General features: G+C 35.9%; 1 protein-coding gene across 1 annotated transcript; it reads left to right on the forward strand.

Moving 5' to 3' along the window:
• The first annotated feature begins 368 nt into the window (after positions 1–368).
• Positions 369–10407, forward strand: LOC140152870 (aqualysin-1-like). Its single transcript, XM_072175396.1, has 9 exons — positions 369–444; positions 892–1020; positions 1910–2029; positions 2388–2517; positions 3158–3273; positions 3488–3635; positions 5926–6110; positions 8714–8885; positions 10092–10407. The coding sequence occupies exons 2-9, from the start codon at positions 916–918 to the stop codon at positions 10229–10231; spliced, it is 1116 nt and encodes a 371-aa protein (XP_072031497.1). The 5' UTR covers positions 369–444; positions 892–915; the 3' UTR covers positions 10232–10407.
• The last annotated feature ends 3541 nt before the right edge of the window (positions 10408–13948 follow it).

Raw genomic sequence — 13948 nt, forward strand, 5'->3', positions numbered from 1 at the left:
CAATTTAATCTTCTTTCTTTTGCTATATAACTTGGTCATTTTCAGTAATTTTAAAGCAGCCTTTCCAGATGGCCTACAAAAAATAGTTCTCGTTTATTTTCATGCATGACACAGGTCTATACTTTTAGTATAGTGATATATATTTTCTATAGTTACTGTGGTATAAAGAAACCAATCCCAAATTTTGTTTAAATTGTTGACAAATTGTTTCAACAGCACTCATTGCCGACTCTTTACTTCAATGAGTTATAAAATAATCTCTTTCGTAACAATTAGTAGCAGTGGATGTGACCATATGTTAAGATTGCATTATCAATTTAATCTTCTTTCTTTTTATCTTTATATCCATTTAGGATGTTTAAGGAGATAGTACATCCAAGAGAAGTGTATATAAAGCATCATGAAGGAGCAATCGTCCTCACTTTCTCTTCAGCTGGTCTCGAGGTAAGACATGCTCGTTAACTAGTAATTTGCATCAGCAAAAACACACACTATAATTTGCTGTTTGAAACAATATTCAGCTTGTTTCAAATATTTCTTCTACCATTTAAACCTGGCAGGCTATAAACATGGTAAAGACACCGATGATGATGATGTGCTATGCATTGGATCCATCCACTTCTCTATCTAAGAGTTAGTTGATACATCTAAAGGAGGGTGACATGCCTGTCCATTGATTGATGTGCTGATACTCTATTTTGGTAGCCTTGTTTCTTCTGCCACAAATTAGCACCATTTGTGTGCATGAAAAACTTGTTGAACCAGAAGTTTTCATATTTCTTGATCGTGTTGATACTGAACTAAAAACTTCTTTGATTCTGTACTGATATGTATTTAGTTCAGTTAAAGTTTTTCTTCTCAATAATGTTTTTTTCTCTCTTTTGATTTCAGTAGGAAAACTGACGATCTATAACCATGCGTGTGTTCATCTTAGCTTGCTTAGTGGCTGCTGCCACAGCCATTGCTCCTCTGCACAAGGTTCAGGAAAGGATTCCAGGCAAATACATTGTTGCACTAAAGGTAAGATAGCTGATGTAACCACAGAATTAGAGAAGGAGAATTCTGTGGGTGTAACTCAAGAATCCTTTACGATGTGCAGTGGCGTACCCAGGCCACTCCTCCCTGGGGGCTGGAGAAAAAGTGAATTTTGCCGGTCCTTCTTCAACAGCCTGAAAAGGTTGACCCAATTTTTTTCCGATGGTTTGAAAAAGTGAAGAACAAAAAAAGGATAATAGGCACTAGCGACCAAAAAGAAAGAATGTTCCATTTGATTAAAGAGTTTAACTTCAACACTACACTATTTTTCGCTCACCTGGAACGTTTTCACTAATTCGACTAGCGTCTTCAGCAGATGGTGATGCTGTGATGGTATCTTGTCTACGATCGGGATAACCTTCACTGATGACGTCATATGATTGACAGAATGACGTCGTAGACAAGATACCATCACAGCATCACCATCTGCTGAAGACGCTAGTCGAATTAGTGAAAACGTTCCAGGTGAGCGAAAAAATAGTGTAGTGTTGAAGTTAAACTCTTTAATCATTTTATCTACCACTACGTATGAATATCCACTCGTAAATGTTCCATTTGTTTTACAAAACCCTTTTGACCATGGTGACATTCTTTCCGCCTTTTTTCTTTAAGAATTCATTCTGCTGCCCTGCTTCTCGCCCCTTCTTTTTTGCCTCCACTACTTTTACCCCAGGGGCTTGTGCCTTAAAAGCCTTCCCCCAAAAAATATATATGCACATCATATGTGTATTCATCTTTATTCTGTGTAGTAGCTATACTGCCACAGCCATTGCGGTGTTCTATACCAAGTTTTCTTTAAAAAAGTATAATTTGGAAAAACTCTTCAAATATTTTCATTAAACTGCAAATTTTATTTCTGCTTCTTTTGTTTCAGCCTGGTGCTAGCATCAACTCTGCCGCTTTCAGTCTTAACACTGTTCGTGCCCGCGTCCAGAAGAAGTTTGAAGCTTTCAACATGTTGGCTGTCGATATGGACTCACAGGTTGTAGAAAAGGTAATGATTCCACTTGTTTCTTTTTGATGACCATAATACTGCACCATGAACCACCGTGTTCACATTTCCATGGGCATTCACTGACTTCTATTCAACAGTCATATTTCAAAATGTGACCAGAAGTTGTGGAGTAAGAATTCTTGTACCCAATAAAGTCAAAGGTCATTAAATGAGTATGAAGCATATTGGGGTTAAGAACTTTGTCCAGACAGATGAGCATTTGTGAGATCCCAGTGCTATACACTGGAACAGTTGTGTAAACTGTCATTAGACTCATGTTTTAAAAAATTTATTAACAAAACAAATCATCATGACTTTAACATTTCTAATAAGTTTTTTTAATTTCACTATAATACAGGTACGTGCCTTGAAAGATGTCCTATTTGTTGAAGAAGATGGTTTGATGAGAGTACAACAAGGTGCTACCTGGGGTCTTGACCGTGTAGATCAGAGAGCTCTCCCATTGGATGGAGTCTATGCTTCAGATAGTAAGTCGGAATATTTGGTTTAATGTTAAGATGGGAGAAGAAATCAAAAGAGGAATCGGGGAATCGTGGTTATTTAGTGATTCAATTTCAGCAAAAATTATGTCAAATAGCACCTTGACCTATGAGTTTGAGGTTTAATATATACTGTCAGTCCACTTATTACTTTTTCATGGAAACAAAATTAATTGTAAACCAGTTAAGAGGAAGGAAAGGTTTAAAATAAGGTTTGTGTGTGCAGGGGTGTAGCCACATGGGGGCAGTTGGAGATGACAACCACCTTGGCAAATAATTAAAAGGTAAAATGGGGATAGGAAAATGCAGATTCCTATTAAACAGCTCTTTTTTAAATATTCTTCCCCTCAAATTGGGATCAAGGTCTTAGTACCCACACTTTAGCCTTCTCAGATTTGCATAGGAAGGTTATACTCCTTTACATGTGTGTGCATGAGGGAGAGCGTAGATGTCATCTTATCTGCCCACTATACGTTTTTGTGAACCAATGTAAGAAGGTGAATCGAATAGAGTAAGGTTCTGGATGGGACGAGTGGTGTAGCTGAGAGAGAGAGAAAATGTTAGTTAATGGAGTCAATGCATTTACTTATAAACTGATTATAATTATTGTTATCCTTATTTCACCTAGATGATGGTACTGGCGTGAATGTATACGTCATTGATACCGGTGTCAGCCCAGACCATGTTGACTTTGGTGGTGTTGGTGGACGTTGTGAGATGGCCTATGATGTTGTTGGAGGAATTGTAAGTATATCGCATTTCATTATGATACTTTTAGTAAAAAGATATCCACTAACATGGAGCTTTCAACAGAGAATTTTACAAGCTTTGATTTTTTTAATTAAACACAATGAGCTTGTCCAACACCAGCATAGAATGATAGAAGGAAAGAGCAAGAGGATTTTCACTAGCAAGGATGTCTCCATAACAGTTGCTCTTATTACATCTCATATTACAGGGTGGTGGTGTTGACTGCAATGGACATGGAACTCACTGCGCTGGTACCACTAGTGGCTCTACCTGGGGTGTAGCCAAGAACAGTATGGCATATGGTATCCGTGTGCTCAGCTGTTTGGGATCTGGATCTACCACTGGTGTTGTTGATGGTAAGTTTACTCCTCGTATACTTTGCTACACTTAGCTACTTAGCTAATTATTTTAGAAGTTGAAGTTGTAGATATTAACAACAGAGCTTTAAGGGTACACAATGTATTGTTGGTCGAAGCAAAAAAAAAAAAATCAATTTTTATTATCTAAATCAATATATTAAAAAATAAAACTTTGATGTTTTGCAAAACTTCATTCTACAAAATAATCATATACTTGTTTGATTTATTGCTGTTAATGAGTTTTGTACATTTTACAAAAGTGCTGTTGTTTCAGCCTTCTTTACAACTCAAGAACCACAGCACCTACAAAAGTATATCTGTGATATTTGAATTCTTCTGCACACTCGGTATGAAATGATCAATGCAATTTTTGCCAAAGCTCACTGCCATTCGCAAGATCCCCTGAACTACCAAATTGCAACAGTTTAAAATAGTTGCTAACCTTAACAATTGACCAACAGTTCTGAAGAGTTTTGATAAAAACATAATTTAAAATCCTAAGGGCAATATGATTTTTAGTGAATACACACATGTTTAATATTAGCTCAGTACTTAAAATAGCCCTGTACAAGTTTTGATTATGACAGAACTCAGGAATTTGGTGAAATACCAGTAGCAATAATTGTCAAAATGGTCCACTTTATGATGACAAAAGTTGAAACATAAATCGCTTCTTTTAACTGGATAAACTTCAGTTTTTAAACAACATGGTGACATCTTGGTATTGCCTAACATTCTTTTGCATGCTATTTGTAATTGTTAACCCACGCTATTACATTTTTATACAAAAAATGGTTGCTGCAATGTGCCACAAATATGCCTTAGAATAATATTAAGTAAATGTCATTAATACTAACAACAAGAGCTTGAAGACTAATTGATAGATAGGATAGGCCCATGAAGATTTTATTTATAAAATCATGTAAGTAGTAAGTACATTATGTGCTGCCTTGTGATGCTTACAAATGATTGAAAATAGTGGTCTCATAATTCTGATTATTATTTTGTTGATTTTGTTGATAATGTATTATGCTTAATTAATTAATTATGTCACATTTTAAGCATAAAATATGTTATTTGAAATTGTCAAAATTCAAGTTTTGGTGTTTTAATAAAATCAATATAGTTTTGGAACTAAACACAAAGCTGATAGACTTACCATGCTTACTCGATTGTAAATATTAACTTCATAATTTTAATAAAAATTCCCTTTAAAAGGAAGGCCAGCCTCAATGCAGAAGAGGTCTTGTAAATAGTTTGGGTCACCGTGAAAGGCATTTTTAGGATCACGCTTACATCCATGTTACATGACAGTTCACCAAACCATCAATGGTGAGAACATGCACACTGAAACAGCAAAAAACATTAACTCCTATATATAACTCCTGTCAACTCTTTAATATTACTCCAAATTGTTCTGTCTTTTTGTCTTTACTGCTTTTTACCCATGCTTATTATTAAAATCAAAAAATACACTGCAGTTGTTAGTTAATTCGCTATGTAAACTCAACTTACATGCACATTTTATTTTAAAATGATTTTATATTATTTCGCAATGTATAGTTTACTATATAAAGTAGATAGTGGCAAGTACATGATAAAGGACTGATCATTCACTACAATCTTCACTTTTAAACTGTATTTTTTGAATGTGTTGATTGTTAGTCCGAAACTACTGCAAAGCTATGGACATGGCATCTTACCTATCCATTCTGTAATAGTCTGCATTGTGTGTTTTCTGTTAAAGATAGCAAGAATATCATCAATAACATTTTGAGTCAATTTTATCCATAAAACGATACAGGATAGGAGTAGACTCCGTTATCAACATATCAATTATGCACTCACAGGCAACCAAACATCATGCTATGCTCAGTAGTCCACTGATATGACCTTGTTCCAGTGATCATTCCCCGCTAATTACTAATTGTTGACCATGTCATTTTTTGGATATGCTGATTGCTGAACAAGTTTATGTTTATATGTGTAGGTCTAACCTATGATAACTTTTTAAGTCATAATTAATTCAAACATAACTTTGGCATTACTCAATCGTTTTCGTTCGTTGAAACGGCAAAACATACTTTCTTTTCCTTGCAAATCGAATTAGCAGGCATCAAAAACAAGAAGTAAAACAAATAATTCATACCAATAGAAGAAGACTATAATCTAAGCTAATCTTTAGTGTACACAAATCCCATCTCAGAATTAGATACCAGCCCTATGGGCTGGCGAAAAGTGTATGAAAATGACAAAGAATTTTTCATCTGTCTTATTTATACTATAGGAATGAACTGGGTAGCCACCAATGGTGTACGTCCAGCTGTTGCTTCTATGTCCCTCGGTGGTGGCTCTTCATCTGCCATTGATCGTGCCGTCGATACTATGCACAATGCCGGAGTTGTCGTATCTGTTGCTGCTGGTAACAGCAATGCCAATGCTTGCAACTACTCTCCTGCCGGAGCTGCTAATGTAAGATCAAAAACTGAAACCATAATGTGACATGATCTGGTCCATGGGGGCCAAAAGCGGCAAATTTGAAATTGAGATAAAGGCAAAAAAATGGAGTAAAAAGAATAAAATACATAAGAAAATACACATCACAAAACCTTTGATCTAAGTATGCCAGACACCTTCAGATTATGATAGCTTAATGTTTTTATAAGGTAATAATTAGTAACTCAGTTTTCTAAACAGCCTCCTTTAATTAATTTGGCCCCCATGGAGCAGGTCATGTCACATATACATATTTTGTAAAAATAATAATGCACAAACTTGAAAAGGACCAAAACATTCTTGGAAAACATAAATTTTCTATTATCTCTAGGCTTTCTTAAATTTTATATTGAATGAACGATTCAAGTTATAGCACATCAGGAAGTCAGAACTCACCCCTACATAGTAGGCCTAAACAGCATTAGGACATGCACATGCTATCCTAGATAGCAACATTCACAGATAGCCAAGGAACTTATAACCCAGTGATAGCAGCTTTAAAAGAATGTTAAAATGTGTTGTAATTAATAACTTTGGGGGCTTAAGGGCTGGGGTATGAGCGACCTTGAAGTTCCGGTATCTGGAGAGGGGAAGCAATGAGTTACCCCAAATCACAGCGGCAGGTAGTGACTGGGCCGCCGAGTGCAAATATATATTTATTTTGGAAGGTTCGTGTTTGTTTTAAATTTTGGGGCGTTTTTCCAAAATTTGATATTTTTGGTCATATTTCAAAAAAGCGACATGCCAAAGACAACTCTTTGGGCACATAGTTTGTTATTGTTATTGCAGTTCTTTTCCACATACCTACGTTAACATTCGATTGGGTGATTTACTAATATTATATATTTTATGACTGCAATTTGGCGTTTTCAATGCGTTTTACACGTATCATGAAATTAACGCAAATATCTAGTCACGCTGCTTTTAGAAATTTTACCTGATCGTCGGCTTTTGCAGGCAACAGAATGCAGATTGGCTCACGATAGATGTCGTATTCCTCTATGTGGTTCACTCATTGATAAAATGAGTTTGCATTCCTTGTAACAACACACATTGCCGTCTGGAAACCGGGTCTGGTACTGATTTTGGGACAGCCAATAGACTTCAGCGCCGTATCAAATCTCATAAAAACCACACGACTGACGACTATGTGTTTATGTTTCCCGCACGAAAGCTTGTGTCTACATCTATTACTATACTTCTTTGGAAACGTTGACCTTTGACCATTCTTTGTATAACGCCCTGATATGACCTTGATATGTTCGCTTGATTGGGTACGTTATAGCATCCATTTCATTGAGGTGTTAGGACTTGGTCAGTACTATACTTGCAGGGATACAATAGTTTAACATGGTGTGTGAGCATGGTGAAAGACTCATTATTGATTAGGCGCGGACATATTAAAGGCACAGGTCCTTTGCGTGTATAGCAGAAAATTATAATAGAATGTGTGAATAGAATGTTTGGAATTTTGCAACTAAAATACTAACTGCATTCTGCATTATGTATTTATTTATTTATTTAGGCCTATGCCTATTTATTTATTTACTGACTTATTTATTTATTTTATTTATTTGGTATATTAGTTAGTAGGCCTAGTTAGTAATATTCCATGATAGGCCTACGTCGGTTTATTATTGATTGTTGATAACTTGACAACTTGATTGATTGATCGATTGATAGTCATTTCACATTATATTCCTAGTTTATAGGCCAATTTGAATAACATCGTACATTAGATAAATAGACCTATCAGTATTGATTTATTCTATTCAGCAATATCAAGGATTACTATCAAACTTCTCATAGCTGATTGTAAGTTGGCTCAGTGGTACGCAGTAGGTTTTACAACACCGAGGTCCCGGGTTCGATTCCCACCTCTGCCTATTTTTTGCAAGGCTGAGAAAAAAATGAAATTTCTGGACTGCAAACTTATTTGGCGCGCGATCTGAGCTGGTCCTTTTCTGGTGGCTGTGTCTGTTATAGGCACACTCCCTCTGCATCCAAACCAGGTTCACGCTCATTACACCTCCCTTAAGGCAATTTGGGGCATATTCCCTCTTATGTCCCTTGATGCTATGCCTATGGCTGAACTAACCCTGCATACGGGGGTGCAGCATCGATACCTCGATGCTCCATGTTTTGTCCACAGTAGTCAAAGCTCAAGACTCAGATTACTGTATTCAACCCAATTAGAACCCCAGGCATTTATGGGATGCTTATTATTTACTGTACTGTGATATGAAAGTCAACTGAACCATGTTCCATGTAAAATAATGCTGCAGTGAAGATACAGAAGTAAACTGTAGAATATTATATCACAGCTATTAAAACATGATGACTAGATTGCTTTTCTGTAATTTCATTTCAGTTTATGTAAAGTGTATGCAAAATAGTACACTGAAATGGGGTTTCAAACAAATGTATATTGAGAAAAGTTCTTCAGTGCTAATTATGGAAAGGGCACTAATTAAGTTGAGTACTTGCATAATACCATACATCTACATGTATCAGGATCCCTTTTTTTAAATCTTATTACTCTTGTTTCTTAATGTTCAATATCATTTTATTTGATGCAGGCCATCACCGTTGGTGCCACTGACAGCAGTGATGCCCGTGCTTCTTTCTCCAACTATGGTGAATGTGTAGACATCTTTGCTCCAGGTGTAGACATCACTTCTGCTTGGATTGGTGAACCTGATGCAACCAACACCATCAGTGGAACCTCCATGGCATGCCCACATGTCTCTGGTAAGTTGATACATGTACACATACTTTGCCTTCCCCTGCCTTCATTCTTGTGCAATTTGTCTCAGAGACTCTGAAACCATTATTAAAACCATCAGTGGGACTTCTAAAGCCTGTCAACGTATCTAGAGTGAAACTGATACCCCCTCCAGTGTCACCCCAATGCAACATAGACCAGCTGGGATTTCCTTGCCCTGCTCACATATCTGCTCTCAAATACTTGTGATACAAGTTTGAAAATATACCTTACACTGATGATGTTATATATTTTATCAGGCATATACAAGCTCACCAGTCAATTGCGTCAAAAGCAGGCCTTGTAAGGTCTGAAATCAAAATAGTTCAATTTTAAGCTGCAAACACCAAGTTGACTCAAGAATGGACATTGGAAGAATGTAGGGGACAAAAATAGAATGATGGTTAAAGTGATATGCTCATTCAGAAAATCATGAAAATCATCAAAATTCAGTTTACTGCACCTTTGTTAGTATTAGATGACCAACATAGCCTGCTAGTGGTTAAGCCGAAAGCCCCATATTAAAGAAAAAATAGGACATTTTACATTAAAATGTAACTTTCTCTACTTAACGTAAAATTTAAATGGGCTTCAACTTTTTCAATACTGCTGTTTTTCGATGTTTTTGGCCACATTTTATTTTCATTTCAAAATTATTCTTATTGATTATTTTAATGACCTTATGAAGTAAATTATACACAACTTTAATTTTTAACACTTTCGCTGGGATCACTGAATGGGCCTTTAAATTGCCGGTTTTGCCAGGGCCAGCGGTCAACCAATAGTTGGGTCTGAAGCCACACCTAGCACATCCAGTTTCTAATAACTCATTCCATGCATCCCTTCCTCTAATCACACAGAACTTGAAAAGAACTTTGATATTTGATAGAAAAATGTATAGATTCCAAGCATTATAAATGTTTAGAATTATTGTTGGAAAGATGAAACTAGAGCTCTATGAACAGCAGTGGCATAGCTGTGGGAGCAGCTTCCCCATTGTGTTGTGAAAAATGTTGCTTCCTCTCCTCCCCTTGCTCCATTGGGATGCTGGTCATTATGATATTGTATGTCACCCCCCGAAAGTTACTTTGCCCTTGGTTTCCCCCTCTGGAAAAAACCTTTGCCACTGTTTCTGGGACACAATAACAAATATTGCTAACTCTGTTTTATATCTATTTGTTTACATTCATTAGGTGCTGCTGCTCTCATCCTCCAATCTAACCCAGATATGGCTCCAGCTGATGTATGGGCCCAGATGGCTGCTGATGCTACCCCTGATGTTGTCTCTAATCCAGGACGCAGATCACCAAACACATTCCTATATGTGAACTAAAGAACTGAATACTTTATAAATTAATTAAGCCTTAGTTGATTAGAAATTTTAACCAAATTTTAAAATTTCCCAGTCATGTGAAAAGAGAACATGTCACATCAGTATGTATTTTAACGATATGGAGACAATTTTGAGTAGAAAAGTTTATACATACCTTTGATGTGCTCTCTTTTAATACATGGGGACACAAATATCATATTATGTGATATGTATAGAGTTGAAATGTGAATAAATTAACTCATAACTAATCAATATCAAATTGTTTGGGCTGTGAAATAATTACCAGTATGAATTTTGCATGTGTGTACCAACTGGTTATACACTTATTCTATTACCCTCACAACCCATTATTCAAAATAATGGGTCACAATAATGGGTCAAGCACCTTAACATATTCTACGCATAGCATTACGCTTGGTTACACTTACAATATTTCCGCAATACGCATACACGCTCTGCCTAGAATTAAACAACCTAAAATATTTAGGCAATAGTTTGATACTTTCTCTTTAAATCACACTGTTTTGTGGTAATAGAATAGAAATAAAGGGTTCAGCATTATCCTTTACACCTAAATGTGTCCTCGGTAGTAAAAGCGTTTAAATAATAATGGGTTTGGCTGAGCCTCGCCCATTATTTAAGATTTTACTGCCTCGGACACATTATTTGGGTGTAAAGGATACTGCATTATCCTTTATTTCGTAACTAATAGGCATGGGTGATGCATGAAAATAAGATGAGAGAATATAGATTTTCTGAAGAAAAAAACCCACCAAATTAGGTAGCAAAAAATGTGCAATTTGGCGATTGATGCGCTGAAATGGTATTTATTTTATTCAAAATTCATCTTGACAGCATCAGGTTGTAAGTTTTAACCCTGCCCTGTGTATGTATAACCCTGCCCTGTGTATGTATATCTTGAAATCGATGGTGCATTACCAGTTTAAGGTTCACTTTTCGGTCACTTGGGATCTAAATCATCTAGTTTCATAGCTTCCAATCTGGTATTGCTGGCTTTGGGAGTTCTGAATATGTGAGAATTGCGGCATGAAATCAGCCATGTTCCATTGACAAAATAATAGGCAATGAATCGTGTTTACTAACAGAGGACAGGGCGAGGGAAGTGCCCATGGCTAGAAATATCAGGATAGACCTACCAAATGCCATAAGGTTTAGTGCTATGAATATATTAGTTCTTCTCTATTGATTCAGGCTTTATTTTACAAGATATTTCATTTCTTGAATTTTGCAAGGGGTCCAGATTATTCCCAACAAATTCAAAACTTTCGCATTTTGACAATTTTGGAGGTAATAGTTAATTTCTTGGGATCTGACATCCCTGCAAAATGTTTAGCATTGGCAATGTGCAAACTAATATACCCATGAAATTGATACTTCTACTGTAATTCAGACTAAGAAACATTGCTGATAGGTTTAATTATTGTATTCATTTCATCAAACCATTAAGACTAATGAGCCATCTCACTAAAAAGCTGCTTATTTTGCATTTAAGCATGGACTTCAAGGACTCGCATTATTCTGCCACTTTGCTTGTGCTGTGATCATGATGTTGGGCCATACCATTTCTCTTTCTAAACAGTTGCAAATGTGTGTTGAAAGTGGGGGAAATATGAAGTAGTTTGAACAGGGGCAGATCTAGACAAGTCAGATGGGGAGGCCCGACTACACCAAATGTGTAAAATATGGCTGCGTCATACCACACTTGTGAGATGCAGATGGTGTCCAAAGGAAGATGTGCCCCCCTGACAGGTTGGACACTTTTTGAAAAAGGCCCAGTTCAAACCAACAGTGCACCATTTTGACACTTGTCATTATTGCTGTAAACAAACAAAAAAGGATGTGGATGTCCATACATAAATCAAATCTGCCACTTTTTTACTGATAAATTGAATATTTATTTGTCACAATCTGACTCACATCCTTATGTATATGTTAAAAAATATGTAATTCTCTAGGCAAAAAAATTGCAAATTGTTTAATATAAGGACAATGATCTAATTTTGTAGCTATCTCCAATTTATTCAAGAAACACAACACAACTCACATTAATATACATTTGTTTTCAAAAGCGAAACAATTACTCCAGTGGTTCGAATACTTGAAACTAAGATGTGTATCACAGTGACCCACATAGGGTTGAGATATCAATGTTGAATTAACAGGTTGAAATAACGGTCTGATTTTAAAGTTAACTATTTGTATTGAACATCAAATTGACATCCAATCAATGTTGTATGTTGTATCGATGTCGATGTTTGTTGGCATTTTTAACCAATTTCGACCATGTCTTGACCCAATGTCAACTTTACATTGGAATGTAGTTGAAAACAGGTTGGTGATTGATTGAAGATGACACAATTTCAACCAGATTTGAAATTTAAATCGGGTTGATGATTAATGAGTTGATGTGCCAACGTGGAATTGATGTCAAATTGTGCCCACTGGATGGTGTACCTATATACGCTGCCAAGATTTGTAAACACTCTTTAGCAAAGTCACAGTATTGAATTTACAACCATATGACAAAACAGGTGAAAATAATCACTTTTTGCACAAGATTTGCAATTTAAAGAGAATTGGCCATTGCTCATTGAAATAAAGCTAGTATATGGGCAAGTGCGCTCTTTCATTTAATGACATAAAATTTGATAAATATTGTAAGGAACACTTGAGGTTTTGACTTTTAAAACCTACATTTTGGTCAACAAATGTACTTGGATAGGTCATTTTCAACAGATTTACCACATTCACATTTGCTATAAACATTAAATTGTGTTATCTGTTGACCTAATGAGGAAAAGGTGTTTTTAGGGGGGAAGTGTTAGCTTTCATTCGACATAAAAAAAAGTTTCCGATTGGATGAAGGGAACACTTGAAGTTTTGACAAAAACCAATCGCAGAATCCTATTTTCCACTAGATCTCACACAGCTCTTATGAAGCTATGCACTAAACCATGTAGTATAATCACAGACTGCATAGATACTAGACTCGCTGTGCTTGGAAATATCTATGTACTCGAGTGTATCAAGGTGGAAACTGTGCGTAGATGCATTTAGAAGAGAATCGTTTTTGTAGTCAAACCTATTTATATGCATTTTTTTTGGCAAAAGTGGCTGCTATATGAATGTTCTTTTGTAAGTAGAATAATTATACACAGAGTTCAAACTTATGTTCAAATCGGCATACAGAATTTGATTAATTCTACACATAACATCACACATATACCTTCTTAATCTTAATCTAAGTATTTAATAATAATTCTAATTTGCAAGTTTTATACTTCATCAGGTCTTTGCCTTGACTTGCTGTGAGCTGCTGAGATGAGTTAAAAGAATTGTTCTATACAAATATTTACATACTAGTATTAAATATTGAATAATGTCTTTGAGTGTGATACAAGAATATTTTTCTATCGAGTGCAATATATTCTTAATCTTTTATCATTCAGTAGACATGAATAACAACATTTCATTGGTTAATAGCCAAATAATATAATTCTGTATCGTTCAGTTTTAATAAATGACAGTACAATATATAGCCATATTAATTAGCACAGGCAACCAGCTGGTCTGCATACTTGTGTGAGTATTTTAACCGTGCTGATCACGTATGCGGTAAAGATGGCAATTTACCCGCTGCCTTGCGGGACACACTAAATTTGTGTGTGTGTTGGCAATGGCGCGCCATATTGCATG

Source organism: Amphiura filiformis, chromosome 5 (genome assembly GCF_039555335.1).
Source record: "Amphiura filiformis chromosome 5, Afil_fr2py, whole genome shotgun sequence".
Lineage (NCBI taxonomy): Eukaryota > Metazoa > Echinodermata > Ophiuroidea > Amphilepidida > Amphiuridae > Amphiura > Amphiura filiformis.